Source organism: Laccaria bicolor, genomic scaffold (genome assembly GCF_000143565.1).
Source record: "Laccaria bicolor S238N-H82 LACBIscaffold_19 genomic scaffold, whole genome shotgun sequence".
NCBI classification, from domain to species: Eukaryota; Fungi; Basidiomycota; class Agaricomycetes; order Agaricales; family Hydnangiaceae; genus Laccaria; species Laccaria bicolor.
In genome coordinates this window covers 254,111-281,683 of record NW_001889890.1, presented here as the reverse complement: position 1 = coordinate 281,683, position 27,573 = coordinate 254,111, and the positions used below count along the sequence as shown (strand labels likewise).

The window sequence follows — 27,573 nt, the reverse complement described above, 5'->3', positions numbered from 1 at the left end:
TGCCTATTAAATAATGTCTTGGTTTTGTTCCAGAGTGGTCAGATGGTTGGCGAGCATGGAATGTTCTCCAGCATGCCAAGCGTGTAGCAGAGAAAGCACAGCGTCGTGCACAGAGAGCACAGAGAATAGCACATTTCAAATCCTTGCTCCCTCGGGCGGTGGCCTTTTCCCTTCCTCGTGGTGTCGTTAAAGGAACCTAGATTTCTATTAAAAAATATACTGTTCCGGAGCTTCAGGATTTGTCAATATCAAAGTATTGGCCACATACTACCGAAACTCCCAACATCCCCACTTGCATCAACGCTCAAAACATCCCCTGCGTCTCTTCCCCTGCTCAGCACTACACGCATCCCTTCCCCAGCCGTCCTATCCCGCAACTTCCTCACACCTTTGATCACCTTCCCCGGCGGATTTATGCCCAGCAGCTTCTGGAGCCAGGACCGTGGGTCTGTCAGCTGGTTCACGTTACGCCATCCACCCCCTAGTTTAGTCGCTGCGGAGCTGTTGGTTTAGTAGACTTCCATGCCATCCTTGATGGCTGTGACGGTGAGAATGGATGCGAGGGGAAGGACAATATAGAACCTGCTGGTGCGCCAAAGACATTGACGGTTTGCAGACAGGTTCAGGTAACGACTTTATACTTGCATTGTAGAATGACCAGAGACTAGAAGAAAAGATTAGCTACTCCTCGAAACTGTTCTTGAGAATAAATGCGACAATTGTGTGCTTTCGAATACAATTTTAGCGATATTCACAAAGAAGGGCAATGATACGCACTCATTTCTTTCCGACATAGCAAACCCTAGACTCCCCATAGTGATCCGCCTCCATAGCAGGCAGCGCGTGATTGACGCACACATTCCTACGCACACTGGGCATTTGTTCAGGCGCAGTTGGCGGGGTAGTCGCCGCAGGCTCTGGTTTCTTGTCATGTCGACTGCCAAAGAACCATTCGAAAACGTAGCTTTGCGTCGATGGCATTGTCATTTTCCCCATCAGTGTCGTCGAGCTCGTCGCCGTGCGGGTGATTGCGAGCAAGATTCATGGCGCGGTCAAGCATTTCCATATTGAGGATATACGTACAGCGTCACACTCCCCGAAAGGGGATAAGGCTCATCCTCGACACTGTGTCGAGGATGAGAGGACGCAAAGAGGACGAGCAAAACTGCTGGACACATCCCAATTGGGTGAGGTGACGGATGCGATGTCACACGTCACTACTCTCTGTTCTCTTAACCCCCACGAAGAGCGCCCACCACGATTGGCCACGAGGACCCACCAGGATCGACGGACGACGACGAGGGCTCACTAACGTCCACGGGGCTCACCACCAGGATCGACGAACGATCACGAGGGCGCATCACCACGATCGACGAGGGCCCACCACCAGGATCGTTGAATGGACGACCACCCACAACCACGATCGACGAACGGCCACGGGAGCTCATCACCACGATCGATGAACGGCCATGAGTGCCTACCATGACGAACAGCCACGGGGGCCCACCACCACCTTCAACAAACGGTCACGGGCCCACGACGATCAACGAACCGCCAATAGCACCATTGACGATTCCACAGCCTTCCCCTATCCTCCACCCCCGCTCTCTTCCCTGCATGCCCCGCCTCACACACCCCATGTCAGCGGACACAACGGGAAATTCACCCAAACGCGGACGCCAGCCCAAATGCAACCGTGAGCCAAACACGAACACCAGCCCGAACGCGAGTACCCCCATCACGTCCACGTCCATCAAGTGAGCCAGGGCACGAGCACCAGCAATGCCTGCCAACAACCTGATGCACCGACAACGTTTGCTATCAGTCAGGGAGTCGAGGACTCAGTATCGGGGAGGGGGCATGCAGCTTGGGCAGGGTAGTGTGGGGATCGCAACTTTAGATTAGCAAGGGTTATTGAAGGGGAGAGGTGGCATCCCTACCTTGCTCCTTCCAATTCCCACTTCTACATAGTAGGTATACCTTCCCATATACATGTAGATAAGGAATATATATTTTACTGCCATTTACTCGAGTACAGAAGGACTTGTGAAAAAAAAAAGAACTGAAGTTGCGCAAATGAGCAGGCATGCGACGACATATGTTCGACACATCTGAATGTGTCGAACACATGTAAAATCGACACACTAAAAGGGGGGAACACACTGGAGCGCATCAATGTGTCGGCAATTCACCCTATGTGTCGCTATCCCGATTTGGGGAGTGTGTTACTTTTCGTATACACTGTTCCATATTAGGGAGGCAGACATTCACCATATAAGGAAATGCACGATCACTAAAGTGTCCGCCACCTCAGTCTCCAGACACGCTCATGACCCGTTGTTCATCCGATACTCGCACACTGATCACCTTGATACGTCCTGATACGTCCTTGCTGCTGAAAGGGCTCTAGATCTCCTGATAGCAATCGTGAATCGGTGTCTCCTCTGGGCCTTTCTTTACACATCAGCAAAAATGAAAAACAAAAAACTTGATAACTTTCTGGCTTTCATCAAACTTTTCAAAAGTCAAGAAGTTGGATCTTCAGCTATGCCCATTCCATGGTAGCTGCAATAGGTCCTACAGACCATAGCGGGACTGTATACATAGTTACTTGGTGAAGCCCGGTGAGTCCCTACAATGTGACACGATATCTGATCAAACCCAAGTTCAATCTAGCGGTTCTGGCCCATTTCATGTCGTGAATCTTTGATTTAGACCTGATGATAGCTGGTCGAATCTTTCACTGATTGCGGTAAGACCAAAGATAATAAATACCAACCACGAGACTCAAGTTGACCTTCATCCACGCCCAGTTCTCCATGTCCAGCATTCCCCAAGGACTTCGGCGCCTTCCAGGCAGTGAACGACGTCCCTCGCCAACTGCGAAGGCGCTTGGCATCGCTAATCCCAACGAGTCTTTCGCGGTTACAATCGTTCTACGTCGCCGTCTAGATGGCGCGCCGCTGCCTGACCACGACTTTTTCCTGAATACTCCCCCTTCTCAACGCCAACGAATGTCGAGTTCAGAATTTGCCGATTTATACGGCGCTTCCAATGAAGATATCGATAAAGTAACGAAATTCGTCACCGCTCACCACCTCACTGTAATCGACACCCATGCAGCCCGGCGCACCGTCACTGTCTCTGGGACGGTTCAAAACATGGAATCCTTTTTTGCCACCAGGCTCAGGCGTTTCGAACACCAAATTGTTCGCAGCACCATCGACCAACCCACGTTGGAGACGTATCGAGGTTTAGATGGATTTATTCATATTCCTGAAGATCTCGAAGGGATCATCGTTGGGGTTTTTGGTCTCGATAATAGGACCGTCACGACACGCAACCGCTCCGACGACGATGATTCTTCTGACACATTTACACATCTCACTGTTCCACAAGTTACCTCTCTCTATGATTTCCCCGATCAGAGTGCCTCTGGACAGACGATCGCCATTTTTTCTGATTCCGGCTACAACCCGAAGGACATCAACACCTATTTCACTGAGTTGGGCCTTGATGCACCGACGGTCCAAGACGTAGACATCGATGATGCAACAAATACCGTGACGTCTGATACCACCCCCGAAACCACAATGGATATTTGCATCTCGGCCAGCGCAGCACCCGGTGCTTCTGTGGCTGTATATTTTACTCCCAAAACAGAGAAAGGATGGGTAGACCTGATCGGAAGAGTTGCCCACCCCAACTCCGATGACCCCGTCTGTTCAGTTCTATCCTCTAGCTATTACAAGTATAACGGCGATGACGGTGATCATGCAGACGCAGATTTCATGGATGCGGTTTCTTCAGCTTTCCAAGACGCGGCACTGCAGGGCGTGACCGTGTGCGTCGCAGCGGGCGATCGAGGAAGCTATTCCAAGATCACAGACGGCGATGTTCATGTGCAGTACCCTGCCAGCGACTCATGGGTCCTGACAGTCGGCGGCACGGCGATTGCAAACGTTGACGGTTCGTCTTACGACGAATACGTTTGGAATCACAACGAGGGTGCAACCGGAGGTGGTGTCAGCGGATACTTCCCTTTGCCCTCCTACCAACGCTCTGCAACCGTTCCCGTCTCCCTGAACGATCAGTCCAAGGGGCGCGGTGTTCCTGACGTTGCTGCTAACTCGGATAAGAGGAGTGGTTACAAAATCCCTTTCAACGGTGGTCACAAGACGGGTGGAGGTACCAGTGCGGCTGCGCCGTTGTGGGCTGGCCTCATTGCGAGAATCAATGCGGCGATGGGAGAGAATATTGGATATATAAACCCTGCTTTGTATGCCTTGGGTTCAAGTGTTTTCAACGATATCGATGGGTCGAAAGGTCCCACTAATAACAAGGTCGACGGTTACAGCGCTCCTGGGTATCCCGCGAATTCTGGATGGGACGCTTGTACTGGTTGGGGTAGCCCCAAAGGCTCCGCATTACTCAACGGCCTAACCCAAATCTTCACCAAGAGATGCACAATTGTGCCCGACATTCAGTCTTATGCGACGAGATTCTCTGTTGAGGTGGATGGCTTTCGGCCAGCCGATTTTGGGGTTCAGCACGGTCCACCCGTCATGTCCATTGTTCGTCCGCAGATAAGCCTTTTTTCCTCTTCGTTCGGAGTCAGCTGTGTGCTCGAAGAACTTGATGTTCAAGATATCACTCTTCCCCCTACTCCACAACGGTTTACGTGGGTGTATTGGCTCACCTACACGTCCATGATCATGGATCGCCAAGTTGGCCCAATAATGATTCAAATCACTGCCACCGTAACGAGTTTGGAGGGGGAGTCTGTCAGCAGCCAAGCTTGCGTGCTGCTTAAGGCAGGTCAGCTCAGTAACAAGCTTGTTTAGCCCCATACCGTTAACTTTTAGATATCACCTGCTATATCGTATGTCACGAAAACCCAGCTCTTATCATCATCTTCCTTACGGTTTTCCTGTACCAATAGTTCACTATAGCGCAGCGTGCTTGAAATTTTGATTGAAGGAGACATCCTTCAAGCCTCAAACTGCACTCGTAGATACAGCAAACGTATCTACACTCCCGTAACCGTCTCCAAGTATTCTATAACAAAAGATTCAACCATGGGCACTCCCATCCCGAGAAACCAAGAAACCCACCTCGTGTCAACTCAAACGCAGCAAAAGTGCTCGCAGCCGCAGGTATACTAATTAAACATCAAGTTCATTCAACTTTCAGATTAGCCCAAAGTGAAAGAGAGAACGTGCCTTCGGAGAACTGTCATCACCCGACATCCATCAGTACATAATCACAGTGAAGATGAAAAGAGAAACGTACGAGATGGTGACAATCCACGGAAAAGCCCAGCACTTACAATCAAAAGGACCCATTAGCAAATACTTATAAAAGAATAGAGCTCAAGGCGCTCACAATCCCGACTCAGCCACTATGGTCTTGACTTCTCTGGCAATATATTGTACCGGCGTCCCAGTGGGCGGCGTTGCGCGAAGCTGGACACGGGATTTGATAACGTCTGTATCCCAATCCCATGAGCATGGTGATGATGAAGCGTTGAGCGTTGAGGGGGGACATTCATCACTTACCTAACGGATAACACGAAAGCCAATACGCGATCCCGCCCGTGGACCCACTGGCCAGGAGGGCCCACACTGGCAGGTCACTCCCATACGTCTCGCCGAATTTCCGTTTCGAAAACTCAAAAGCGGTGTAAAACCTATTGCAACCCGTCAAGCCTTCTTTCTTTTCCTTAGGAAAAGAAAGACGTACCCTGCGTATGCTGGAATCTCTCTAGCCACCGTTACCTACAATAAAAGCACCCGACTATTGAGAAACTGGTGGAGTGGAGGGGACAAGACGCACCCAATACCCCCTCATCACACCCTTCCTGAACCCCCACTCTCTCCACATATCCCTGGCCACAACCCTCAGCCTCTTATCCGTCTTGGCGCCATATTGGCCTTGCATTCGGACCTTGAACATCTCCACTGTAACCATCCCATCCCATTATCAGCACATAGGTTCTCGAGGGGGAGGGGGTAAGAGCCGAACCTGGACTCGCGAGAATGGCATTCGCAGCTCCGGCCATAGCGCCTGCCACAGCTATTTCTTTCAGCGATAAAGGGTACGGTGAGATTATCCGTTTGGAGATGCCGTAGGAGGCGAATAGGAGGGAGTTGACGCCTGCGATTCCGAGGAGGGGGCTGGCCATGCCTAAACGCGGTCTACTTAGTGCGGGTTAATTGAGGGATGTGGTGGGGACATTACCCTTGTACAAAGCAAAAAATCCCTCCTTCCGTATTGTCTGCGTGAATACGTCCATAGGTCCTTTCTATTAGACAAGTGTTAAGTAGTCGGCAGTGGGGAGTTTCTTGCGACACTCACGAACATACCCTCTATCCAACCATATCAGCAAGAAACACAAGTCGTAAGAAGACGAAAAACACAAACTAGGAGCGACCTGTGCACGCGTCTTGATAGTGTCCAATGGTTGCCCAACAAGCACTTGAGCAGCACCACCAACACTTCCCGCAATAAGCTCGTTAACCGTCGCTTGCGTGTTTTTGTTCATTCTGAGCCGTCTGTGGTTGAAAGGGAGACGCGGAGGCCCGCCTTGGCAGCAGTGGCGGTCATTGCGAACGTTGACGCGATTCACTCAATTATTCTCACGCGACCCGAAATTCAAGCAGATATCTACGACGTAGGTTTGCCAATTCTTATAGAGCCCTTTGACCCAGAAGTAAGTACAGTCGGCAGCTGCTTCCACCACTGCGTCTTTTCCTTTTCCTTACCAGGCAGCCCACGTCGAACAACCGTCGAAAGTCCCGAGCTGACGCCTTTCCTCCCTCCGGGGTATTCCTGTGAATTCACTTTCTTTTTCTTTTTCTTCCCTTTGGCCGATGAGGGTTTGATAACCTCTCCCTTGTCGTTGCCTTCTTCCTCCTTTTCAGCAGCATCATCGTCGTCCCGTTTTCGTTTCGTCCCAGCTGTAGCCATCGATCCGCCTTGCAAAGCTATTGGTCTATTTCCCTTCTCCCAATCCTTCCGGTGAAGACGATACACTGCCATCGTAGCTCTCGCATCCGTAACCTGGGTAAGGTGAGGAGGGTCATCAGACCATCTGAGAGCAAGGAGGTTCAAGGCAACGTACACTAGAATGTTCCCCCTCTTGAATCACAAGGTCCAACTCCTGCTTGACGAGATTTCGTAGCGCTATCCGCTTCGACTTTGTCAGTCCACCTTTATACGCGTAGTACTGCGTGTCCCGTGTACTCGTCCATGGATGCGAGAGCAGCAGAGCCTGTATTCCCCGTATATAGTTAGCAAGAGATAGATAGACGACCTCACTGTCATACCATACCTTCAAATCATTATGCACCGCATGCCCCACCAATATCCTATCCTCAAGCAAATCCGCCACCTGCTTCTGCACTTCCTCAAACGACTTCGCTATCCACACCGACGTCAGCACCCCACCCACCCACAATCAACGCAAACTGACCATGCATCATATCCGTATCCCGTATCCCACTCCACTGCGTCCTATAATCCACCACCCTCTCCCGCTGACGCACGAAAACATCCAACATCTCCGCCCCGTAGAAATTCACCAAACTCACGCGAGCAAGCGACGACTCGGCTCCCTCCAGTCCTACACCCACCATCTCGCAATCTATCGCGAGGTATTTCCCTGGTCTAACACCCACGAGTTCAGCTAACGAACAGCAGACCTAGACGCGGGGGACACTCACAATCGTTGATTGGTATTATACTCCACCTTCCCATGCACCATATCGCGTAACGCAGACAACGATTCTCCATTTTTGTTGATATCATGGGACGACAGACTAGAGCTCGCAGCGTCTTCATCATGCAAAACGCGCGAAGCCCACGACGTCTTCGTAATCGGCTCTGGCGAGCTCGAACGCGATCTCCCCTTCTTGTCCATCTCCGCATCCTCGAGTTTCCTTCTCTTCCTGCTTGCATCTCCGGACTTGAAGTTCTTTCCTCCGGATTTCTTGGCCTTCCCTAGTGTCTTTTTTTTTTTTTTGAACTCGTCGGAGATAATATAAGGTGGGAGAAGAGACGCACCTTCTGCAATGCAAGCCAGTTTGACGAGGGTATCGCCCCCGATGATTGGGGTTTTGAAGACATGGTGGTAGAAGGGAGTACCACCGAAAAGTAACAACCACAGACAAAGCGCACCGCCTCTCAGAACACTTGCACCCACACCCTTCCCCCTCCTCCCCTCCTCTGACGCGCCATGTCTGTCACGATTGGGTTGTTGGAGCAGCAAGTACGAGGGGTAGTGGTTAAGTGAGAAGGTAATGAATTCGGGGACTCTCAGTCCCCCTTATATACTACAAACATATGTAACTAGAATGTACTACAAACTACTATAACTATCTACAGTGTCCTATATGAGACTAGTACGTGCGCGTATGCACGGGATCGGCATACCGGAGTTGCCGGTCCGCCTCGACTATTCAACATGGGTATGTGCCTGGCCAGCACAAACTCTACATGATGACAATGACGTCGACACAACCTCTTACTCCTCCTACGGCATCATGAAACAGCAAGACCCCGGCCGCTCGGCGACAGATGCACTGAGAACGATAGTGACCGATGGGGAATTAGTTATTCATTGACGAGGCCAGTGTGTTTTGGGGGGTAGAGCAACCGTAGATACAATGGGTAATGTAATAAAAATATACATCTTTGCACCCCTCTTTGCACCCCTTTTCACCCACTTTCAAAAACTCTTCCAGGCCGCTTTGACCACTTTAGAAAGCGGTAACCGCTTTTCAAAGAAAGGGGATTGGCTTCCTAAAGCGGAAATGCTTTCACGCTTTCACGCTTTCAAAAGCGGTGAAAGCGGCTGAAAGCGGTTTTGTGATTCTACTGATAAGTTGTTGTTGACTTGTGGCCTCGCGAGTTGACCGACACCACGAGGAAGGAAGAAGGCCACCGCCCGAGGGAGCAAGGATTTGAAATGTGCTATTCTTTGTGCACGGCGCTGAGCTTTCTCTGCTACATGCTTGGCAATCTGGCGCACAATTTTTGCGTCCTGACGATCTGACCACTCTGAAACAAAATCAAGACATTATTGAATAGGCAATGCTCATTGGTGGGCGGAAATTCTTACCAACAACAGTCAGAAAAGGAAGATCCCCACCCTCATAGGTAAGGAACTTTCTAATTTGAGTTAAATTGCAATACTTGTAATTGCAAGTGACATTTCCAGGTTGATCCGGGTCCACTGCCTAAAGTGAGGGGAAAGAATCAGATGGCAACATTTTTCATCCAAAAGTCTTAACATGCATGAAACTTTTGGCCAGGTTTTCCAATTGGCAAATTGGACATGGGAAGGCAATCCGTTGTGAGTTTGATCTGCGCAACATACTGTAGTTCATCAGCAAAGGGATCCCGAGTTCGGCGAAGTATAAAGCTGAAAATTGAAATTAATCGCAGCGAAGGGTAATTAGCAGTGACTCACCTGATCTGACCACGGTTTGGGTCATTCTCCAACCGCCAAAGCTTGCCATTGTAAAATATCTTGTTGGTAGCATATTGATGTGGCTCCGGTAAAAAGAGCTCACAGTCAAAGCCATATTTTTTTACGAGGCCAGCTTCTGGAATGGCCCAGTTTGAGAAGTCACCATGACGCATCTCAGCGACACGATTATTAAAGAATTCCACATGGTACCTGTGAACCGGTGTCCACTCGTGCACCACAGATAGGTGTTTCAGATGATCCAGATATCGGAAAAAGGCAAGAGGAAGGTCTGGCTGACCAGTGAAATAAGCAGACAAAATCGAAAAGTAGGTGCAGAGATGGCGGAAGACCAAGTTGGGTTCTCGTGACCATGCCACTGCTGCTGATGCATGCTCCTGATCATATGATGGACCTGGACATCTGAAAGGCGTGGTCCGCTCACTGATCTCACCAAACTGCAAAGGTAGAGTATAGAGGTCCAGGGCAGCAAACATCAGGAAAAAACATTTTAGCCGGTAGATCGCCAGTTAGATCAGTAGCCGACTGTAACTGGTGTAGTCATCAATAGCTTGGCAGATTTCATCATCGTGCTGATTGTTGTCTGTAGACCATCGGTCCGCCGCATTTTGCAATAGGGCTGACAGAGGTGCCGTCACATCTATGATCGGCTCTGTAGCTGCTGTCACGCACTACAGTGGTTATCAGTGCTACCAGGCTCTTGTAGACAGTGTACTTATTTATTAGGTTTTTGTAGTCAATTAATCTATGTCTTGAAGCTTCTGAATCAATGTGACGGGACATTTATTGACAGAAAAAGTATCTACGTCTCTGTAAGGATTGAAATAGAACTGGGTCACAAGGTCAAGGACGTTGTCGGTTGTCCAACTCCAGTCAATCTTCGCACCACACTTGCCCAGTAGGTGACATCCCCGCACTAGTCGATCAATAGGGACAATTGCAGCGTTTCGGCGAGAGTGACAAGTTGACCGTTTGACGATGTACATGCCAGTACGAGGTTCAGGGGTGCCTAGAGATTCGACGTAAGCGAGGGGCTGGGGATAGGAGCTTGTTCAGGAAGGGAGAAGATTGCGTGGACTTGGGCAGTGCGAAGGCCTGAAACAGAACATAAGTTAAACGATGGATTGGGCTGAACGTACCTGCGATACAACCCAGCGCTTGGTACTCCTTGATATCCTCTCCAACAAGGGCCGTGTCAAACACTGCTGGTGCCCCTGCTTTCCTTTGTGTCATGCGTGTCATCCTCGATGTTGTTGTCAGTTGAGGGGTCGTAGGCATACGCCACGAGGAAGTTCGACGAAGCTAGTACGTCAGCCTAAGATAGGCAAGGAGGGAGGTCAGGACAGTACTGGATTCGCACTAGTTGGCGATGCCGCAGCCTGCAAATTTGCCGCAAGAGGATGTAGAGGGCTGTGAGACCTGACCCGGCGTTCACTAATGCTACGCTGGGTGCTAGCAGCGTCCAACTGACTGCAAGAGGCTAGGGTTAGTTGTGGCGAGAAAGAGGGGAAGGAGGCGTTGCGCACTGATATCGTTTTCGACACCTGCAGAGGGAACCACGATACCGTCGTATCCAGCACTTCAACTTTGTTGAAATCTTGCAAAGAACTGGGAACGCTGAGAGGTTCCGGTGAGTGAATGTTTCATTGAAGTCTGTTGAAACTCTGACACCATGTGACCATGTTGAATTTTTTTTGGACCACATCGATGTTCTCCCTCCCTCCTCTCTTTGAATTTCTTCTTCAAGCCTGCAGCTTCTGTCCCTCTGCGATTCTCTCTCTTCTGGTCTTCTACCCTTCTCTTCAAGCCCTCTTTCTGCCTTTTCTTATTCTTTGTGAATCGTCTCTCCCCCTTCAAGCCTGCTCTCTCTCTCTTCAAGTACCCTCTATGTTTGAGTTTTTTTTTTTTTTTCCTTTGAGTCTTTTCTCCCCCTTCTTTTCCCCAGAGGTTCACCTCTTGCTGCTTCCTCTCACTCCATACATCACCATAGCCAACAGGAGGGAAAGGTTCACAGGGGCAACAGGTGAGCACCCCCCATCCCTTTCCCCAAGCTTGCGTTCTTTTGATGTCTCTCATCTGTGTTTGTCGTACTCACCCCCTTCCCCTCCTTGTCTCTAGAAAGTTTGTGCGTTCATTCAACTTTCGTCCTCTTCATCTCCTGTAAGTGCGTGCTTTCGTTCTTTGCCCACGTTCTTTCTTCGTACTCACAGCCCCCTTTGTCTGCTCAGCTCTATTCCGTGCGTGCTTTCATCCTCCCTTGTCCGTGTTCACCGTACTCACACCCACCCCCTTTCTCTCCTCGTTTCCAGCTTGTGCGTCCTTTCGTCCGTCTTCATCCACGTTCACCATACTCACACCCCCTTTTTCCTCATCTCCAGGCAGTGCCTACCCTCAAGCATGTGTAGATGCTTTCATCCTCCCTCGTCCGTGTTTGCTGTACTCACACCCCCTTTCTCTCCTCGCGAATTATAGCCGTGACCACAGTATTGCCTCAAGAACATCCCCATCTCTGTGTTTGCAGCTGCTGTACAGGAGTATGAGGAGAGCTTGGACGGAGACAGATGATGCTTGTCCATTAGTATTACCTACTTTTATAGACGGCATTTGTAAATCAACAGGAGGGGAAATATATATGGATTGGCTTCTACCTGTGCTATGTTTTACGATACTGTCTATATCTGTCTATGTATAAAAACATGACTTTTGTACTATGATACTATGGATAAATATGTTGTGAGCAGGTGAGGCTATATATGTAATTGTAGTATTATATAACCGGACAGGGATGCTATGGGGTGCTATATAAAGGGGGGGTTGCAAAAGTGCTACCATAGCTATCAGCACTATGTTGTGCTATGTCGCAACCACTTTTTTTCCTGATGAAGTCATGGAAGACTATGGATATGACCAATTTGGCAGGAATATTGGGGAATTTTTGACATAAAGCAGCGAATATTTTGCTTGGAACATCCTGGTGGCTTGGCTGAGACATGATTGTGCAATCGGGTTTGGAATTTTGAGTAGCCAGTCTAGCTTTGAAAAAGATGCCTTCTTTCAATTCGTACAAGAGGTAGTCCTTACAAGGGAAAAGCATGACGTCAGACGAGGAAGGAATCAAATCATGATCCATTCATGAAAGGGGCCCTCATCAAAATAGGGGGCAATCACACAACTCCAGTGACGTGTGACGTCCAAATCAAAACCGGCTGGGGCAACGATTGCAGTCTGAATTAGGAGGTATGTAAACTGCCCGGCAGAGCGATTTGTTGCAGAGAAACAGACCTCTGCCCCGTGTTCTATAAATGGCTGAATTCACCATTTACACCAGCTACTAGCCTGAATTTTTGTATTCTCAACCATTCCTACAGCTAACGAGGTATCGGTAGACCAGAATTCAAAACGCTCCTCTCAGAGACTTTATTTACTTTTGGAGCTGGCCAAACAACTTCCCACAGCCAATTGTCCCGCTGTTGCGAATTTCTAGTTAGGTTGTTTGAAATTGCACATACCCTGAGACTCCAGAGTCCACAAGTAAACAAAGTCACCAAACCAGAAAGTCTGAGCAAGATACCAAATCGATACCAGTCGATACCTCGTTAGCTGTAAGTGTGGAAGTCATCAAGATGTCTGGACTCTGGGTGGAGTTGTTCGTTTTTGATTGTTTGCCATTTGAGACTTTGTCATTTGTAAGTAGCTACTTATCAGCCGGAGACAGAATGATAACTAGCCTTGGATGGCTGTGTTGCTCAATGTTTGTCTTCAACCGTCAACGCGTCACCATCACCGTTCAACGTTCAACGTTCATGAGTCCAGAATCATGGCAATATTAAGGACTCGATGACGAGCCGGATTGGGTTCTGCGAGATGGTACTTAACTACTCGGTTTCTCTGATGTCGGTAATCACATTGACCTTTTTGCCACAGGTTAGCGTCGTCAAAATTGCTAGAGACGATACATGTGGATGCCATGCATGGGAAAACCCTGGGGACTTTTGCAAAGGTGTGTAATCCCCAGCCTTTTGCCACCCAAGTTGAACCAACAACTAAAATACGGCGCAGTTATTACGAAGTACCATACTTGTCGTCCCCAAACTTCTCGGCATTGCGATCCCTCATCCAGGACAAAACTCACAGCTCCCTTAAATTCCCTTTCACCCCACCACTAAGTACAAAGTCCAGTGATACCTTCAGGTCGAAAAGATCAAGGTACTTGATTTTGGACTGATCAGTCAAGGCCAAAGAGACAGACAATCGCGCATTTAGGGTACCCTATAGCTCGTGCTTTTAATAGTGAACACCCGGTAAGCTCTGCCCCTGCACTTTTCGTCTTCACGTAACAGACGAAGGGGTAGCCAGAACACTGTGACTGTCTCGTCTGTTCCAACCCCCCATGCAGCGGTTCCTGCCCCACGACGACGTCAAACACCCGCCGGGTGTTGATTTCTTCAATTGTACCTCGTCAGCACCCCCAACCGATTCTGTAATGGTGCATGTCTGGCAGTTCACCGTTTCACCACCAACTCGGGCATCGGAGATCCGAGGCGTTGCACGTCGCCTCGCATGGCGTCTGTTTATCACAGGTTCGAGGACTTAGTAGCTGTAGATTGGACTAGCGAGTGGAAAGGAGCGGAGCGGATGAGCCCTCATATACGTGGCGTGCAAACAAGTGGAACGGAAGACAGATGCCCAGTCAAAACCACCCGTGGTGAATTCGGGATCATTGCCCCGCCCAACGGTATCATCGAGACAACCAGAATTCTGCTGATCTGAGGGTGCATCGGCAACGGCTGAATAACATTAATCGAAGTTATCGAACTATATCCTCAAGTATCCGGTCCACGGCATCAGTATACGAGAGGCTTGTTGGGTGTCAATCATTGGATCTTGCTACCAGGTGTCGTCTTTGCTAGTAAAGAACCTCCCAGGAAATATGGGCGCCCGTGAGCGTCTTGGCAATCAATGATGTGTGGATGAGTGGCAGAACATATTTGATTCCACCCGGACTCGGCTCGTCTGCCAGTAAATTGACATTCGCAGCCAAGAAAGCTGTCAGAAGACCTCAACTTCTTTTGTACGACGATCCAGAGATTAAAAGAACCACTAAATTCTAAAATTACCCACAGGCTTGATGCATAAATATCTGGGATGGCTTGCGAATTACACGTCCGCTTTCAAGCCCCCTGATCACGCACGCACTTTCCGCTCATGGCTGACTATACTAAGTCATGGTATAGATCTAGACCTCCACCATTTGAGAAAGATTTGGAGATGCAGAAGGTACGTTGTGACGAGCATTGTCTTGACTTATTTCTTTGCCTAATATACTACATGGTGCTCTGTAGGATTATACCGGAGTGTAGTGTTTGAAAGTCCGGTTCGGTCCGGTTTTTTGATGCCCAGGGGCGTTAACCGTGACCGTAACCAGTCTGCATTTTCCCCAGAAGTCAAAAGACCAGACCGGACCGCAAAAAGACCGCAGACTGCGGTTTTTTGCGGTCTATAGACTGGTTTTGGTCTGCATCGGTTTTAACCGGTTTATGACCGGTCTTTAGGCCAATATTTTGAAATTATGAATCGGTAAATTTATTAACATCTCTAATAGCTTCAAAACGAGCCCAAGAACGTTAAATTCCGTTAGGAATTGGTGCTTCTATAAAATAAGTCTGGTACATCTATTATTCCCAAAAGTAATTTACATTTTAATTCATATCTCTCTCTTTTTTTTACCAAATTGTACGTTCTTGGGTGCGTTTTAAAGGGTATTTAAGGGGTTACAAAAGACCGGTCCAAACCGGTCAAGACCGGTTCACGTTAACCGGTTTTTTTGCGGTCTTTACATTTCAAAAATAAAAGACCGTAACCGCAGGTCCGGTCTTTTGCGGTCTTGGTCCGGTCTGGTTACGGTCTTTTTCCAGTCACGAGACCGGACTTCCAAACACTACCGGAGTGAGAGGCGGTTTGTTGTTATGGGCATACACTACATCACTAATCGGTTTTCAGGACAAGGGACCCTGTCCTCAGGTGAGAGGCCACAGTTAGTATGGGTAAACGTATCACTTATCAGCTTTTCTAGGGAGAACAACCAGTAGAACTAACTGAGCCATCTGAGGTGGACCTGAAGATGCCAAAGGTACGTTGTGACAAGTGTTGTCTTGACTTATTTCTTTGCCTAATATACTACATGGTGCTCTGTAGGCTTATACCAGAGTGAGAGGTGGTTTGTTGTTATGGGCATACACTACATCACTAATCGGCTTTCAGGACAAGGGACCCTGTCCTCAGGTGAGAGGTCACGGTTAGTATGGGTAAACGTATCACTTATCAGCTTTTCTAGGGAGAACAACCAATAGAACTAACTGAGCCATCTGAGGTGGACCCGAAGATGCCAAAGGTACGTTGCGACAAGCGTTGTCTTGACTTATTTCTTTGCCTAATATACTACATGTTGCTCTGTAGGGTGAGACCCGAATACTAGTGAGAGGCAGTTGGTTGTATGGGCATATACTACATTGCTAAATAGGGCTTGCAGGACAAGGGACCCCTTCCTCAGGTGAGAGGTTAGTACGGGTAAATGTATCACTCATCAGCTTTTCTAGTGGGAACAATTAATCGGCGGACTGCCTCCACCAGTACCAACCGAATTTTATGATAACGACATCAGTAGAATCACAAGCTCTTTCACTTTCACTTTTGGCCTCTTTCACTTTCACAAGCGCTTTTACTTTCACTTTTGGCCTCTTTCACTTTCACAACGCTTTCATTTCCACTTTGAGACCTCTTTGTGATAGCTTTCTGGCTTTCAACAGCTTTCACCTCTTTAGGAATTTAGACAGTGGATCAACATATATGTTAGGAGGCTATTTCGTGTGCATGATGATCTACATACTTATTAACGTAGAAAGAGTTGCCAGTGGAGGAATCTAAGGATTTTGAAAAGTCAAAATTGTGCCTGTGATGGTCAAATGTCCTCCTCGGCTTTATCAACGCCTAAATAATAACCCTCATTCCAACACTCCTCGCATCTCTCCTACGCCCTTGTCCGCATCCAAAAAGCCCCGAGAGCCACCAAACACGAGAGGGTGGGTTATGCCCTATGAGAGGTAGCCATGGTGCAAATGACCCTGCCTGCTAGCGATGTGGTGGTCCCAGCCGTCATGGGGTTGAGCATGGAGTGTTTAAGAGATCAGATACGCACTAGCGCTGGTCGAGGGTGGGCAGCTGAATAAGTTGTTGGCTTTATTGGTGGGATTTGAAAGTGAGGACAAAATATTCGTGAAGTCCGTTGGAACTCCGACATCATGTGACCATGTTGAATTCTATCCCTTGAACATCGCACCGCTCTCCCTTCCCATTCTTCCTCATTCGTGGTTGACATCGTCCACTCTTGGGGTATAATGTCTGTCTTTTTGTAAGTTCTCTTCCTTGTCTCGACAAACACTCCCACTTACGATCAGTTTGAAACGCAGCTGTCTCTTGCATGCCAACCAGCCAACCTTCATAGCAACGCCACAGGGGGCACCATAATGCCAGTCCACAAAGCTCACCACCCACCACAACCGCCACAACCACTCCCCCCCGACAACATGCTGTCCTCAAGGGTTATCACTATTGCCAGAGGGCTCACACAGGCTTTATCGGCGAGCCTATTGAGGGCTTGGTAAGGCTTTCTTTGTTACCTCTGCTGAACAATGTCCTTATACCACTCGTATCGGAGATTTCCCGGTCGTCAACATCTGGATTGGAGCTCGATAGTACAGGAATGGGCACAGGCATGCTGGAAGTTGACGAGTGTTTCATAACATGGCGAGTCGCAGGATCTAGGTGGTGAGGGAATGCGGATACAGTACGCTGCATTTCCTTTCTCTTTCTTCTCTTAGCCCATCATCCCATGTGGAGCCTGTGACGTTTCTCCCTCCTACACATTTCTGCCATTATCCCCTGGCGATTTCCATCCCTCGTCTTGTCACGCACCCCTCTTCTACCTTTTTCCGAGCTCTAGTCCAGAACTAATACCCATCCCAGGCCGCTATTCGTGCTCACATCCAACACAGTTCATGTGAAGGTGCTTCACAGCCCCCATATACCCAACCATCACGCGTAGGTTCGTCCTTCTCATTTGTGATTTGGTTTGAAAGGTGGTTCTGAGTGACGTTGTAGGCCCATCCTTTGTAATCATCGTCGGAACCCAGCGGAAACCATCAAGGTCCCCCAATGGCTGAGTCCATTAGTGAGAGAACACTCAAATCATGGTCAAAACAAGTCGGGGACACGGTTGCCACTGACGAAGAAATAGTGGCCATCGAAACCGACAGCCTCTCCTCCTTGACATGCTCACAAAATGATCAATGTCAAACTCGTCCGGCGCGTTCACTTCTTCCAGGACCCCTCGCAGGCTGCAGCTCAATATGCCGCTTAAGCTATCATAGGCAAGCACGCCGATATCCTAGGGCTGATTGAAGGTGTTCGCCGTACTCGAGAGACTGTTTCGGCGATGGTTCTCCAGGCCACAGTCTGATATTGCGTTAGCAGATCATGATGAGGACGTACTGGAGGGTCACGTCATTCTAGTAGTAATCAGCACCATTGTTTTACAAATATTAGAAATCTATTTGCTTTGAACCCTCTTTCAAACCCTCTTTAAGTCACCTTTTGAAAAGCTGTACCTCTTTCGTGGTCCCTTTTTGGACCACTTGCAGCCCCTTTTGTCTCTTTTGAAAGCCGAAACCGCTTTTGAAAGAAAAGGGACTTGCCTTCCAAAAGCGGAAACGCTTTCATGCTTTCACGCTTTCAAAAGCGGCGAAAGCGGCTGAAAGCGGTTTTGTGATTCTACTGATGGAGCTTTGAAGGAGGCACACTGCAACTGGGGTAAGAGGCCACCTTCCCTTTCTCATCTTCTCTTACTGTCTTGTCTAGGATCAGAGGGATTCGATTGAAAGGGTAAGACCCTATTCTTTCCTTCCACCTTTGCTCACCTAATCAACGTCGTCATATCATCATCGTGACTAATGTTTAGGCTAATAGTCCTTCCCAGGTAAAGATATATTCCCCTTCCTCGTACTAACACTGGTTTCATCTAGGCTGATAATTACTTTCCAGGTGGAAAATGTACTAGAGCGTACGAAGACGGCAAGAAGTGCCAATCAGTAGAATCACAAAACCGCTTTCAGCTGCTTTCACCGCTTTTGAAAGTGTGAAAGCGTGAAAGCGTGAAAGTGTTTCCGCTTTTGGAAGCCCAGTCCCTTTTCTTTCAAAAGCAGTTTCAGCTTTCAAAAGGGACAAAAGGGGCTGCAAGTGGTCCAAAAAGGGACCATGAAAGAGGTACAGCTTTTCAAAAGGTGGCTTAAAGAGGGTTTGAAAGAGGGTTCAAAGCAAATAGATTTCTAATATTTGTAAGACAATGGTGCTGATTACTAGAACGACGTGACCCTCCAGTCCATCCTCATCATGATCCGCTAACGCAATATCAAACTGTGGCCTGGAGAACCATCGCCGAAGTAGTCTATCGACGCCGAACACCTTCAATCAGCCCTAGGATATCGGCATGCTTGCCTATGATAGCTTGAGCGGCATATTGCGCTGCAGCTTGTGAGGGGTCCTGGAAGAAGTGGATGTGCCGGACGAGTTTGACGTTGGTCATTTTGTGAGATGCAAGCATGTCGAGGAGGAGAGGCTGTCGGTTTCGATGGTTGGTATTTCTTCATCAGCTTTCAAACCAAATCACAAATGAGGAGGACGAACCTACGTGCGACGGTTGGGTATATGCAGGCCGTGAAGCACCTTCACGTGAACTGTGTTGGATGTGAGCACGGATGACAGCCTGGGATGGGTATTAGTTCTGGACTAGAGTAGAGCTCGGAAAAAGGTATAAGAGGGGTGCGTGACAAAATGAGGGATGGAAATCGCCAGGGGAGAATGGCAGGGATGTGTAGGAGGGAGAAACGTCACAGGCTCCACGTGGGATGATGGGCAAAGAGAAGAAAGAGAAAGGAAGCATAGCGTACCATTTCCACATTCCCTCACCACCTAAATTCTGCGACTCGCCATGGCATCGAACGCTCGTCAACTTCCAGCACGCCTATGCCCGTTCCTGTACTATCGAGCTCCAATCCAGATGTTGACGACTGGGAAATCTCAGACTCCGATACGAGTGGTATAAGGACGTTGTTCAGCAGAGGTAACAAAGAAAGCCTTACCAAGCCCTCAATAGGCTCGCTGATGAAGCCTGTGTGAGCCCTCTGGCAATGGGGATAACCCTTGAGGACAGCATGTTGTCGGGGGGAGTGGTTGTGGCGGTTGTGGTGGGTGGTGAGCTTTGTGGATTGGCATTATGGTGCCCCCTGTAGCGTTGCTATGAAGGATGGCTGGTTGGCATGCAAGAGACAGCTGTGATTCAAACTGATCGTAAGTGGGAGTGTTTGTCGAGATGAGGAAGAGAACTTACAAAAAGACAGACGTTATACCCCAAGAGTGGACGACGTCGACCACTAATGAAAAAGAATGGGAAGGGAGAGTGGTGTGATGTTCAAGGAAATAGAATTCGACATTATCACATGATGTCGGAGTTCCAACGGACTTTACGAATATTTTGTCCTCACTCTCAAATCCCTCCAATACCTCAGGCTCCAAAATGCAGCTGCTCGTCTCGCTCGATGAGCCTCTAAATACTATTAGCGTATGACAAATGTGATCATTGATGGGAAAGAACAAATAAACAAAGGTAAGGGCTCGAGCTCGCGAGAGAGCGGCTGCCGGAAAAGTCAGTCGGGAAACTCCGAGACCATTGATTAACCCTAACGTTGGGTCTCAAATCTGTAAGGACCCAGCGTGTCACATTTTGGTCACAATATGCTCGAGTGGAGCGCACACTGGCACACAGTGTCGAGAATAGTGTCCAGGTCCTCGATAATCGACGAGTGTGAATGGATGGCCTTCAAAAATGTTTTTCAATAGAATTTCGTAAAGAAATTGGTGGGCTGTGATCTCTGAATCCTCAAAGGCCTTCATAGATCTTACTTCGTTGAGGTATTGTAGATTTGCCATTGGGTACTACTAGTTGGCAAACTGGAATCCCGGGCCCTTATGTAGAATACAATACTGCTTTGAACCTTATGCAGATCTTGTGTATAGACTTGTACATATATAGTTTTGGACTGACATGTCATTGGTGAAATGTCCACATTGGAGACTGGGCATGATGAGTATATTATTGTGGTTCTGCTGCAGCACAGTTCTGGACCTTTCATCGTAGAGTACCATTCACTGTTGGGTTCGAGCCCCAAGTCCAAACAAAGATCTGTCACGCAGGTCCTTGGAGTTGGGACCCAACGTTAGGGTTAATCAATGATCTCCGAGCTCCCCGACTGACTTTTCCGGCAGCCGCTCTCTCGCGAGCTCGAGCCCTTACCTTTGTTTATTTGTTCACTCCCATCAATGATCACATCATAAGATTAGTCATACAGCTAATAGTATTAGAGGCTCATCGAGCGAGACGAGTGGCTGCTTTTAGGAGCCTGCCAATACCTTAGATTCCTCCAACTCTTTTTACGTTAATAAGTATGTAGATCATCATGCACACGAAGTAGCCTACTAACATATATGTTGATCCACTGTCTAAATTCCTAAAGAGGTGAAAGCTGTTGAAAGCCAGAAAGCTATCACAAAGAGGTCTCAAAGTGGAAATGAAAGCGTCGTGAAAGTGAAAGAGGCCAAAAGTGAAAGTAAAAGTGCTTCTGAAAGTGAAAGAGGCCAAAAGTGAAAGTGAAAGAGCTTGTGATTCTACTGATCAGTGTTATTTATCCTGTTCTCTTCATTATAGCGCTGATCGTGGTTCTGGTTGAATCCTACATAGATCAAAGTGTACGGATAACTTCTCATCAACCTTTAATGATTCTAACATGGCCTGACAGAAATTTTATAGCGTACGAGTATGGGCATTCAAGTCTGCCGGCGCCAATCCAGGCTGAAGCGCGATGGTCACAAGAAATCTCACGCGGGAGCTCATTGACCGTCGAGCCTCCCGCCGGGTATGAACCCTTTTTCTGGGTGAGCTATCAGCTTTAAACTTTCATAATCGATACTGAGATCTGATTCGCAATTGTAGATCGAAGTTCAAAATCGAATCCAGAGACTTCCCAAGGCCCTGAACTGGGACCACATTTGCGCTGACGCAGAGAATCCCTGTACATTTGAAGAAGTGGACCTGAGAGTTCTCAGTGCGTATACCTCCATCGGCCTGCCGCCTCAGGCTGTTCGGTCAATCAAATTCTAATGATGTATGACGCTTCACTAGAAAGACCTGCACATGTCATCTTTCTCGTGCTTAGATCCCTCTTAGAAACTCTTTCCTGGATGTTTTTCTTGACTCAAATCGTGGGTACGGTCTTAACTGACCACAGGGGGTGGAAAGTCTTCTACGGTCTGTGGGCCGCCTTCGCTGGACTTTTTGCGATGTCGCTCCACAACGTGACGTTTGCGCGAGGTGATTTTTACAGGATGTTGAACGTAAAAAAACAATTTTACGACTTTGTAAGATTAAACTATTAGATTGTAGACACTACACTTTCCGAACTCCTTAATATCAGTCAAGAGAACGACCAATTATGCAATTCAGTGACTCTTCCAATCTCGTGAAATGTCATCAATCATAAATTGGTTTATATAACCCGAAAACACCTAAGAAAGACCAAGAGAACACCTAGAGAGGGGTCATGTATGAAGCGTCTATGCTGTAAATACTATGTGTCGTGACAAGATGTAAAAAAGGAAAATGCGATTGAATCATGGTCATAAAATGAGATTACAATATGAACAAGAAAAATGGAGAGAGAAACTGTTAATGTACATTGAAATGCGTATGAGTAACGATGGGGTTTATATCCATGCCAAAAGAAACAGAACAGATGCTTTTTTCAAAATGTGAAAAGGAAAAACGTAGATCAAAGCTATAATGTGGGGTAATGCAAAAAAAGGGCAGCTCATCTCCGCGGCCAAGCACCAGAAGCGCCAGCATGGCCTGAAAAAACGTTCCCGCTACCGCTAGGTCCCGGGCCAGGCGGTGGTGGGCCACGTCGCCATGTGCCGCCGAACGGCCAATGATTCTGGATATCTTGGATTGGCGGTGGTCCACTTTGTCGGGGAGAAGAAGAGAGCCCATGGACGGGTTTACGACAAACAGGACAAGTGCTTGCCCCTCCAAGCCATTGCTGAGAAAAGAGTCCATCCGTCAGCATGATTTCAACCAAGCATCTAGAACGAAAGGCCCCACCTGAAGACAATCCCGATGAAGCCAATGAGAACAATTAGTAAGTTTGAGCACGGGATCAGTGGGCGTGTACTGCAAAAATCATTCACAATGTAAGCGAAGAGCAAGGAAAGAGAGATAACGGGAAGAAAAACACAAACATCATCCAAGCAGATAGGGCACCGTTTATCGCTATCCGCCGTAGCCCAATCTCTATACTCCGCAGTCTCCATCGAGGATATAACATGACTAGGCGTCGACCTCGGCTTAACCTCACCAACAGATGCCGCCAACTGCAACAGGCCCTCGTATGACGTATCAAATTCCTCGTCCGCCTGAAAAAAAACACACATCAGGATCAAACAAGACAGAAGAAGCATAGTTGTCAACACCCACCACAAAATCTCCCAACGCTCTCGGCCGCCCTCCCATACGTGCAAGTATAGGATGTCTAAAAGCCCGTGCACGTCGTCCGCGAAAGGCTAACGTATCCCGCGAACTACGATCATACTCCGACTCCGCACCAAATCCAGCATTTCTCGTAGGTCTCGCAGGCAAAGGGGTGTCCTCATCCGCCACGTCAAAAACATCAGATACAGCACGGACGATAGCTTCCGCCGGCCGAGACGAACTATAAGTCCGAAGAAGAGATTGGTCAGATTGAGATAAAGATTGAGGATGAAGATGAGGAAGGGGTCTTGGGGGCGGTTGTTCTCCACGCTCACGACGATATCGTTCGATAAGCTGCCTCGAACGTACGTGGCTCAGACCATCATGCTGCAAAACTTCAATGGCGCTGTTGAATCCCTGAACGTCTCCGCGGGACGGAACAGGGGGTGCACCGTCCGAATCGTCAATCCTTGAAGCTTCCATACGAGCTTGACGAGAAAGATATCTATGCAGATCGCTGTTCTGCATTGCAGAAGAGCTAGCACCAGGCGGTACAGGTGGTGGTCGTCGCTGCTGTTGGAATTGATCGATTCTCGAACCCAACGCAGGACGTAAATAGTTTGCATATTCTGGTGGTGGAGGAGGCGGCGGCCGATTCAGATACGCATATCTAGCATCAGACCTTGGCGGCGGCGCTCTTCCCTGGAAATTTGAACCATCCTCCTCAAACGCAAGTGGCGGTATACTAGGCGCATGAGAGGGTTGAGAATTCCTCGCCGGTACAGCAGACGCATAATGACGAGCAGCGCGGCTGTTGCGCTCCATGGCTATACTCTGCAACGTATTCCGGAAAGGGCCAGGTGCAAAAGAACTTGGATCGAATGGATGCATGTTGCTAGGAGGCAATTGCGAAGGCTCACTTGGCCTGAACATGACATTTCCACCAGATCCAACTGGATTTTGTGTAGGGTACCTGGACGTATCCAGGGGAGGCGTTCGAGGTCGATGAGCCGAATACGTCGAGCGTCTACTTGTACCTGGGGCTTCACCACCAAAAAGCTCAGCATCACTGCCGCTGCTGCTACCATTCTCGTTCCCAGCACCTGCACCGCTCTGCGAAATCTGATCAGCGCTCGACGTCAACGGTGGTGGTGGTAATACCCTCAAACTCACCGCCAACGACAAGAACCGTTCACGGCGATTATAAAGCGACTCTTCCACTCCCCCCGTCCGCGCCGGCGCCCTTACATCCATCGCCTCTCTCTCACCATTATGACCCCTCCCAATCCTACTCTGCCCCATCATCTCAACATCATCATCTTCCTCATCATCCGAAAACTCAAACACATTCGTAACCCCACGTATCGAACCAATCGAATTCCGAAGACGCCTAGCCCGTCCAGGAGAGTTCTGATTCAACTGCGCAATCATCCCACGCATACGCTCATCCTCCAGTCTCGCACGTTCACGTTGAGTGTGCTGAAGCGCAGCAGCAGCAGGAATATGCCGTCCCGGTGGAGGAGCTGAAGGAGGAGCACGATCAAAAATACCCCCCAGATCAGGCGAAGGGAGGGATGGTATGGGGAGGTACGGTCGTGGTTGTTCCTCTCTAGCAGCAGCACGATAATCCGAACCATAGATACTCGTCAATGCATCCCGTTCACTTGAGGATTGCGAGTCCAAAAGCCATCTGGTGTGAGCAGACGTATCATTGGCCGGTGCTTCCATGGCTGAACTCGAGCCACCAGGCGCAGAAACTGAATTAGACCACGACGATATCCGACGATGAGTTGCTTGCTGTGGTGGTGGTGGTGGTGGTGGTGGACCAGGACGCGAGCTAGGTGCACGAGCACGGGGGTAAACTTCTCTCTGCAATACCCGTTCCCTCCCAAACGACGACAACGCAGGGGTTGCATCAGGATGCTGTCGCTGAGGCCTCGTCCTCTGCCGAAACTCATCGTTCTCCGGGCCCATAAACGCCTCAAACATCTCTTCAAAAGACCTACTACTACTCGGCCGTGTGTGTGTATGCTGATGTGACTCGCTTAAACTCTGTCGAGCAGCCCGCTGTGCCTGAAAAGCCCGTTGATCCCTATCTGGTGGTGGTGGATGTACCTGTGATTCTGCTACGGAACTGCCTTGAGCCCACTCCGCATCCCACGCGGGCAGATGTGACCGCCTGCCGTCTTCCATCAAAGGGACTTGCGAAGATGATGAAGCAAACGTCGTGGCCCGCTCCAGTAGTTCGGCACGTTGAGAGCGGCGACGTGCCTCCGAGGCATTCTCTGACACGAGGGAGTTGAATGAACCCAAGTTTGCTGGTCGGGAACGGTGGTGCTGGGATAACATGTGAGAAGCTTGACGGTCATCGCTCTCGGTCCATGAATGGTGTACAGGTGGGCTTGAGGCAATGGTAGTATCTATGTCAAGAGTAAGCCAGATAATCCATGATGGGCATATCAGAAAACGCACCGCTCGGTCCGGCTGACTCAGCTGCAGCAAGCCAAGCATCGAGATTCATGTTAGTACTATCAGCGCCTTGAAGGGGGAAATGTGCGGGAGGTCTGCCAAAAGAGGGGTGATGTGATAAGAACTGGGAAGGTTCACTGGAGGGAGGTGGTGACCTTGATCGTCCTAAGAGCAAGTTACAGCATGAGCCATGACAGCATCACAAGGAAACACACCTGAGAACAAAGAACTTGAATACGACGAATTCCACATCACTTGATCCAACATCCTGACAGCAGCAGCAGATGCCGGACTGCGTCTCCCACTAGGTCCACCTCTCCTGGCAGATGTGTCGGTGAACCCACTACTCTGGATCGGTATATCCCGAACACGATCCCTATAACGGCTACTCGGTCCAGGATCATCGTCAGACGGCGAAGAGGAGGTTCCGGGCGCGTCTTGCCTCCGCGGTGGCTCATCCATGTTCAACCAATGATGCAGCCCCCTAAGGGATGGAGATGGAAGGGCATGGTCTCTCAGGTCCTCCAGAGACGGCAAGCTAGGAGGCATGTTCCACGTCCCTTCTGAAGCAGGTGTAGGAAGGGGTTCATCATTCCACATCACGTTCTCGTTTTCGGTATCTGTAATTATAGGTGGTAGTGTGGGTGGGTTGGGTAAAGTCGGTCGCGTGAATGACGATGATGATCGAGAGGAATTTTGTTCCTCTTCCTCGTCCAAACCAGGCACTAAAGGGGAGGCGGAGCGGAGGCTGCCTAGTGCTGAGTCAAGCCGCTCGCGGAAAGTGAATCCAAGATCGTTCGATGCGGAACTTGCAGGTGGCTCTACTTGAGGGCTAGGTTCATCGATTGGTGAGTGTTGTTGTGAAGTAGCAATGTCAATGGGCGAATGCTGTTGTGAAGTTGCAAAGGATGATCCAGAAAAGTCTGCAGATTACAGAGGCGCTTAACAAGATGAAAAAAGATGCTGTGCGCTTACAACTCACCTAATGAAAATTCTGAGGCTGCTTCCGAATCCGGCAGGGCGTGTCGAGGGAAGATAGTTGCGCTCCCAACACTGACAGGGGAGTCAGGAAGGTATTCAATTGTGGTTTGTGAAGGAATTTCTTCAAATATTGACAAGGGGGGCAACGTTGGAGGAAGCGTTGGAGAGCGTTGGCGGAGAACCGAAATTTCCGAGTCGAATTCATTGAATCTTTGTAGTGATAACCTATAACTGTCGTCGGGCTGCGAAAGGGGCGGAGATGGGAGATTGGATGACGAGAAAGCATCCGAGTCGTTATCGTCGACCAAGGGGTAATCGGGCATGTCAATGTCTTGAATGTCTGGCGTGGGTAGTCGTGGAGGTTGATGGCTTGATATTGGCAACGCTGTTCCCGCTCTTGTCGCAGCAGCAGTTTGGCCAGACCAGTCGTTTTGCAAGGCTCTTTGCCTCCTGGTGCCTGACCCTGAGCTCCTGCTGCCCGACCCAGAGGCCTCACTTGACGACTGCGGACTGCTGCCCAACGTATCGCTGCTGCCATCTGAAAAGCTGGTGGCACTGCGAGCACGCTTGTTGCGATCATTGTTGTTTCCACTCCCGCCAGCGTCAAGGGCAACGGGGCTGTCAAGGTCGACACCAAATTGTTCGAAAGAGCGCTTGAAGGAAGTTGTGCTTGAGGGAATGGAGAGCTGAAGCTGTGGGGGCCAGTCGGAGGACATGATGGGCAATGTCAAGTTTGCTTGTCTGGTGGCCTGGCCTCACGATAGATTGCCGCCGAGCTCGCAAATACCCGTGACTTTGCCCGCCCGAGGAAATGACTCGTTGAGCACGATGGAATGGCCCTTTCTTTTGAGAGAGATCCCTGGAGTTTAGAATGGCGCGGACGCCGTTGAGATGATGGCAGGAAGAAAGAATGGAATCTCCATGGGTCGATGTGGGGCGAATGGTTAGGGTTTCGGCATTCCGGGTTGGCACGTGTTCGTTTTCACATAAAGTCGCGTCGCGT

General features: G+C 49.1%; 10 protein-coding genes across 10 annotated transcripts; 4 read left to right on the top strand and 6 right to left on the bottom strand.

Moving 5' to 3' along the window:
* Nucleotides 1-248: 248 nt before the first annotated feature.
* LACBIDRAFT_300346 (uncharacterized protein) lies at nucleotides 249-603 on the bottom strand (the record flags this gene model as incomplete). Its single annotated transcript, XM_001882991.1, has 2 exons — nucleotides 249-501; nucleotides 587-603. 2 exons carry the CDS (start codon nucleotides 601-603, stop codon nucleotides 249-251), a joined length of 270 nt encoding a protein of 89 aa, XP_001883026.1.
* Nucleotides 604-777: 174 nt separating this feature from the next.
* LACBIDRAFT_300345 (uncharacterized protein) lies at nucleotides 778-996 on the bottom strand (the record flags this gene model as incomplete). The annotated part of the gene is made up of 1 exon (XM_001882990.1): nucleotides 778-996. One exon carries the CDS (start codon nucleotides 994-996, stop codon nucleotides 778-780), a length of 219 nt encoding a protein of 72 aa, XP_001883025.1.
* Nucleotides 997-2,819: 1,823 nt separating this feature from the next.
* LACBIDRAFT_328950 (uncharacterized protein) lies at nucleotides 2,820-4,844 on the top strand (the record flags this gene model as incomplete). Its single annotated transcript, XM_001883105.1, has 1 exon — nucleotides 2,820-4,844. The coding sequence occupies one exon, from the start codon at nucleotides 2,820-2,822 to the stop codon at nucleotides 4,842-4,844; it is 2,025 nt and encodes a 674-aa protein (XP_001883140.1).
* Nucleotides 4,845-5,029: 185 nt separating this feature from the next.
* LACBIDRAFT_300343 (uncharacterized protein) lies at nucleotides 5,030-6,544 on the bottom strand (the record flags this gene model as incomplete). The annotated part of the gene is made up of 12 exons (XM_001882989.1): nucleotides 5,030-5,058; nucleotides 5,115-5,161; nucleotides 5,223-5,232; nucleotides 5,293-5,324; nucleotides 5,386-5,488; nucleotides 5,559-5,689; nucleotides 5,743-5,777; nucleotides 5,836-5,960; nucleotides 6,025-6,186; nucleotides 6,241-6,304; nucleotides 6,358-6,368; nucleotides 6,424-6,544. 12 exons carry the CDS (start codon nucleotides 6,542-6,544, stop codon nucleotides 5,030-5,032), a joined length of 870 nt encoding a protein of 289 aa, XP_001883024.1.
* Nucleotides 6,545-6,666: 122 nt separating this feature from the next.
* LACBIDRAFT_300342 (uncharacterized protein) lies at nucleotides 6,667-8,127 on the bottom strand (the record flags this gene model as incomplete). Its single annotated transcript, XM_001882988.1, has 6 exons — nucleotides 6,667-7,062; nucleotides 7,124-7,273; nucleotides 7,334-7,422; nucleotides 7,475-7,668; nucleotides 7,725-8,008; nucleotides 8,065-8,127. The coding sequence occupies 6 exons, from the start codon at nucleotides 8,125-8,127 to the stop codon at nucleotides 6,667-6,669; spliced, it is 1,176 nt and encodes a 391-aa protein (XP_001883023.1).
* Nucleotides 8,128-8,827: 700 nt separating this feature from the next.
* On the bottom strand, nucleotides 8,828-11,997 carry LACBIDRAFT_328948 (uncharacterized protein; the record flags this gene model as incomplete). The annotated part of the gene is made up of 12 exons (XM_001882987.1): nucleotides 8,828-9,060; nucleotides 9,122-9,171; nucleotides 9,380-9,424; nucleotides 9,473-9,765; nucleotides 9,915-9,927; nucleotides 10,115-10,161; nucleotides 10,297-10,499; nucleotides 10,630-10,704; nucleotides 10,851-10,960; nucleotides 11,586-11,602; nucleotides 11,771-11,875; nucleotides 11,935-11,997. The coding sequence occupies 12 exons, from the start codon at nucleotides 11,995-11,997 to the stop codon at nucleotides 8,828-8,830; spliced, it is 1,254 nt and encodes a 417-aa protein (XP_001883022.1).
* Nucleotides 11,998-13,113: 1,116 nt separating this feature from the next.
* On the top strand, nucleotides 13,114-16,445 carry LACBIDRAFT_328947 (uncharacterized protein; the record flags this gene model as incomplete). Its single annotated transcript, XM_001883104.1, has 14 exons — nucleotides 13,114-13,176; nucleotides 13,415-13,490; nucleotides 13,754-13,791; nucleotides 13,887-14,070; nucleotides 14,319-14,430; nucleotides 14,725-14,767; nucleotides 15,093-15,113; nucleotides 15,491-15,511; nucleotides 15,564-15,620; nucleotides 15,686-15,772; nucleotides 15,825-15,881; nucleotides 15,947-15,964; nucleotides 16,011-16,040; nucleotides 16,389-16,445. The coding sequence occupies 14 exons, from the start codon at nucleotides 13,114-13,116 to the stop codon at nucleotides 16,443-16,445; spliced, it is 864 nt and encodes a 287-aa protein (XP_001883139.1).
* Nucleotides 16,446-17,701: 1,256 nt separating this feature from the next.
* Nucleotides 17,702-19,965, top strand: LACBIDRAFT_300335 (uncharacterized protein; the record flags this gene model as incomplete). The annotated part of the gene is made up of 6 exons (XM_001883103.1): nucleotides 17,702-18,114; nucleotides 18,848-19,160; nucleotides 19,229-19,307; nucleotides 19,492-19,626; nucleotides 19,684-19,873; nucleotides 19,932-19,965. One exon carries the CDS (start codon nucleotides 17,702-17,704, stop codon nucleotides 17,945-17,947), a length of 246 nt encoding a protein of 81 aa, XP_001883138.1. The 3' UTR covers nucleotides 17,948-18,114; nucleotides 18,848-19,160; nucleotides 19,229-19,307; nucleotides 19,492-19,626; nucleotides 19,684-19,873; nucleotides 19,932-19,965.
* A 1,408-nt stretch (nucleotides 19,966-21,373) lies between these two features.
* LACBIDRAFT_328946 (uncharacterized protein) lies at nucleotides 21,374-22,065 on the top strand (the record flags this gene model as incomplete). Its single annotated transcript, XM_001883102.1, has 4 exons — nucleotides 21,374-21,532; nucleotides 21,591-21,702; nucleotides 21,780-21,968; nucleotides 22,034-22,065. The coding sequence occupies 4 exons, from the start codon at nucleotides 21,374-21,376 to the stop codon at nucleotides 22,063-22,065; spliced, it is 492 nt and encodes a 163-aa protein (XP_001883137.1).
* Nucleotides 22,066-22,335: 270 nt separating this feature from the next.
* On the bottom strand, nucleotides 22,336-27,286 carry LACBIDRAFT_294682 (uncharacterized protein; the record flags this gene model as incomplete). Its single annotated transcript, XM_001882986.1, has 10 exons — nucleotides 22,336-22,692; nucleotides 22,755-22,823; nucleotides 22,892-23,065; nucleotides 23,127-23,361; nucleotides 23,456-23,478; nucleotides 23,517-24,233; nucleotides 24,294-25,540; nucleotides 25,593-25,754; nucleotides 25,805-26,512; nucleotides 26,572-27,286. The coding sequence occupies 10 exons, from the start codon at nucleotides 27,284-27,286 to the stop codon at nucleotides 22,465-22,467; spliced, it is 4,278 nt and encodes a 1,425-aa protein (XP_001883021.1). The 3' UTR covers nucleotides 22,336-22,464.
* Between the last annotated feature and the right edge of the window lie 287 nt (nucleotides 27,287-27,573).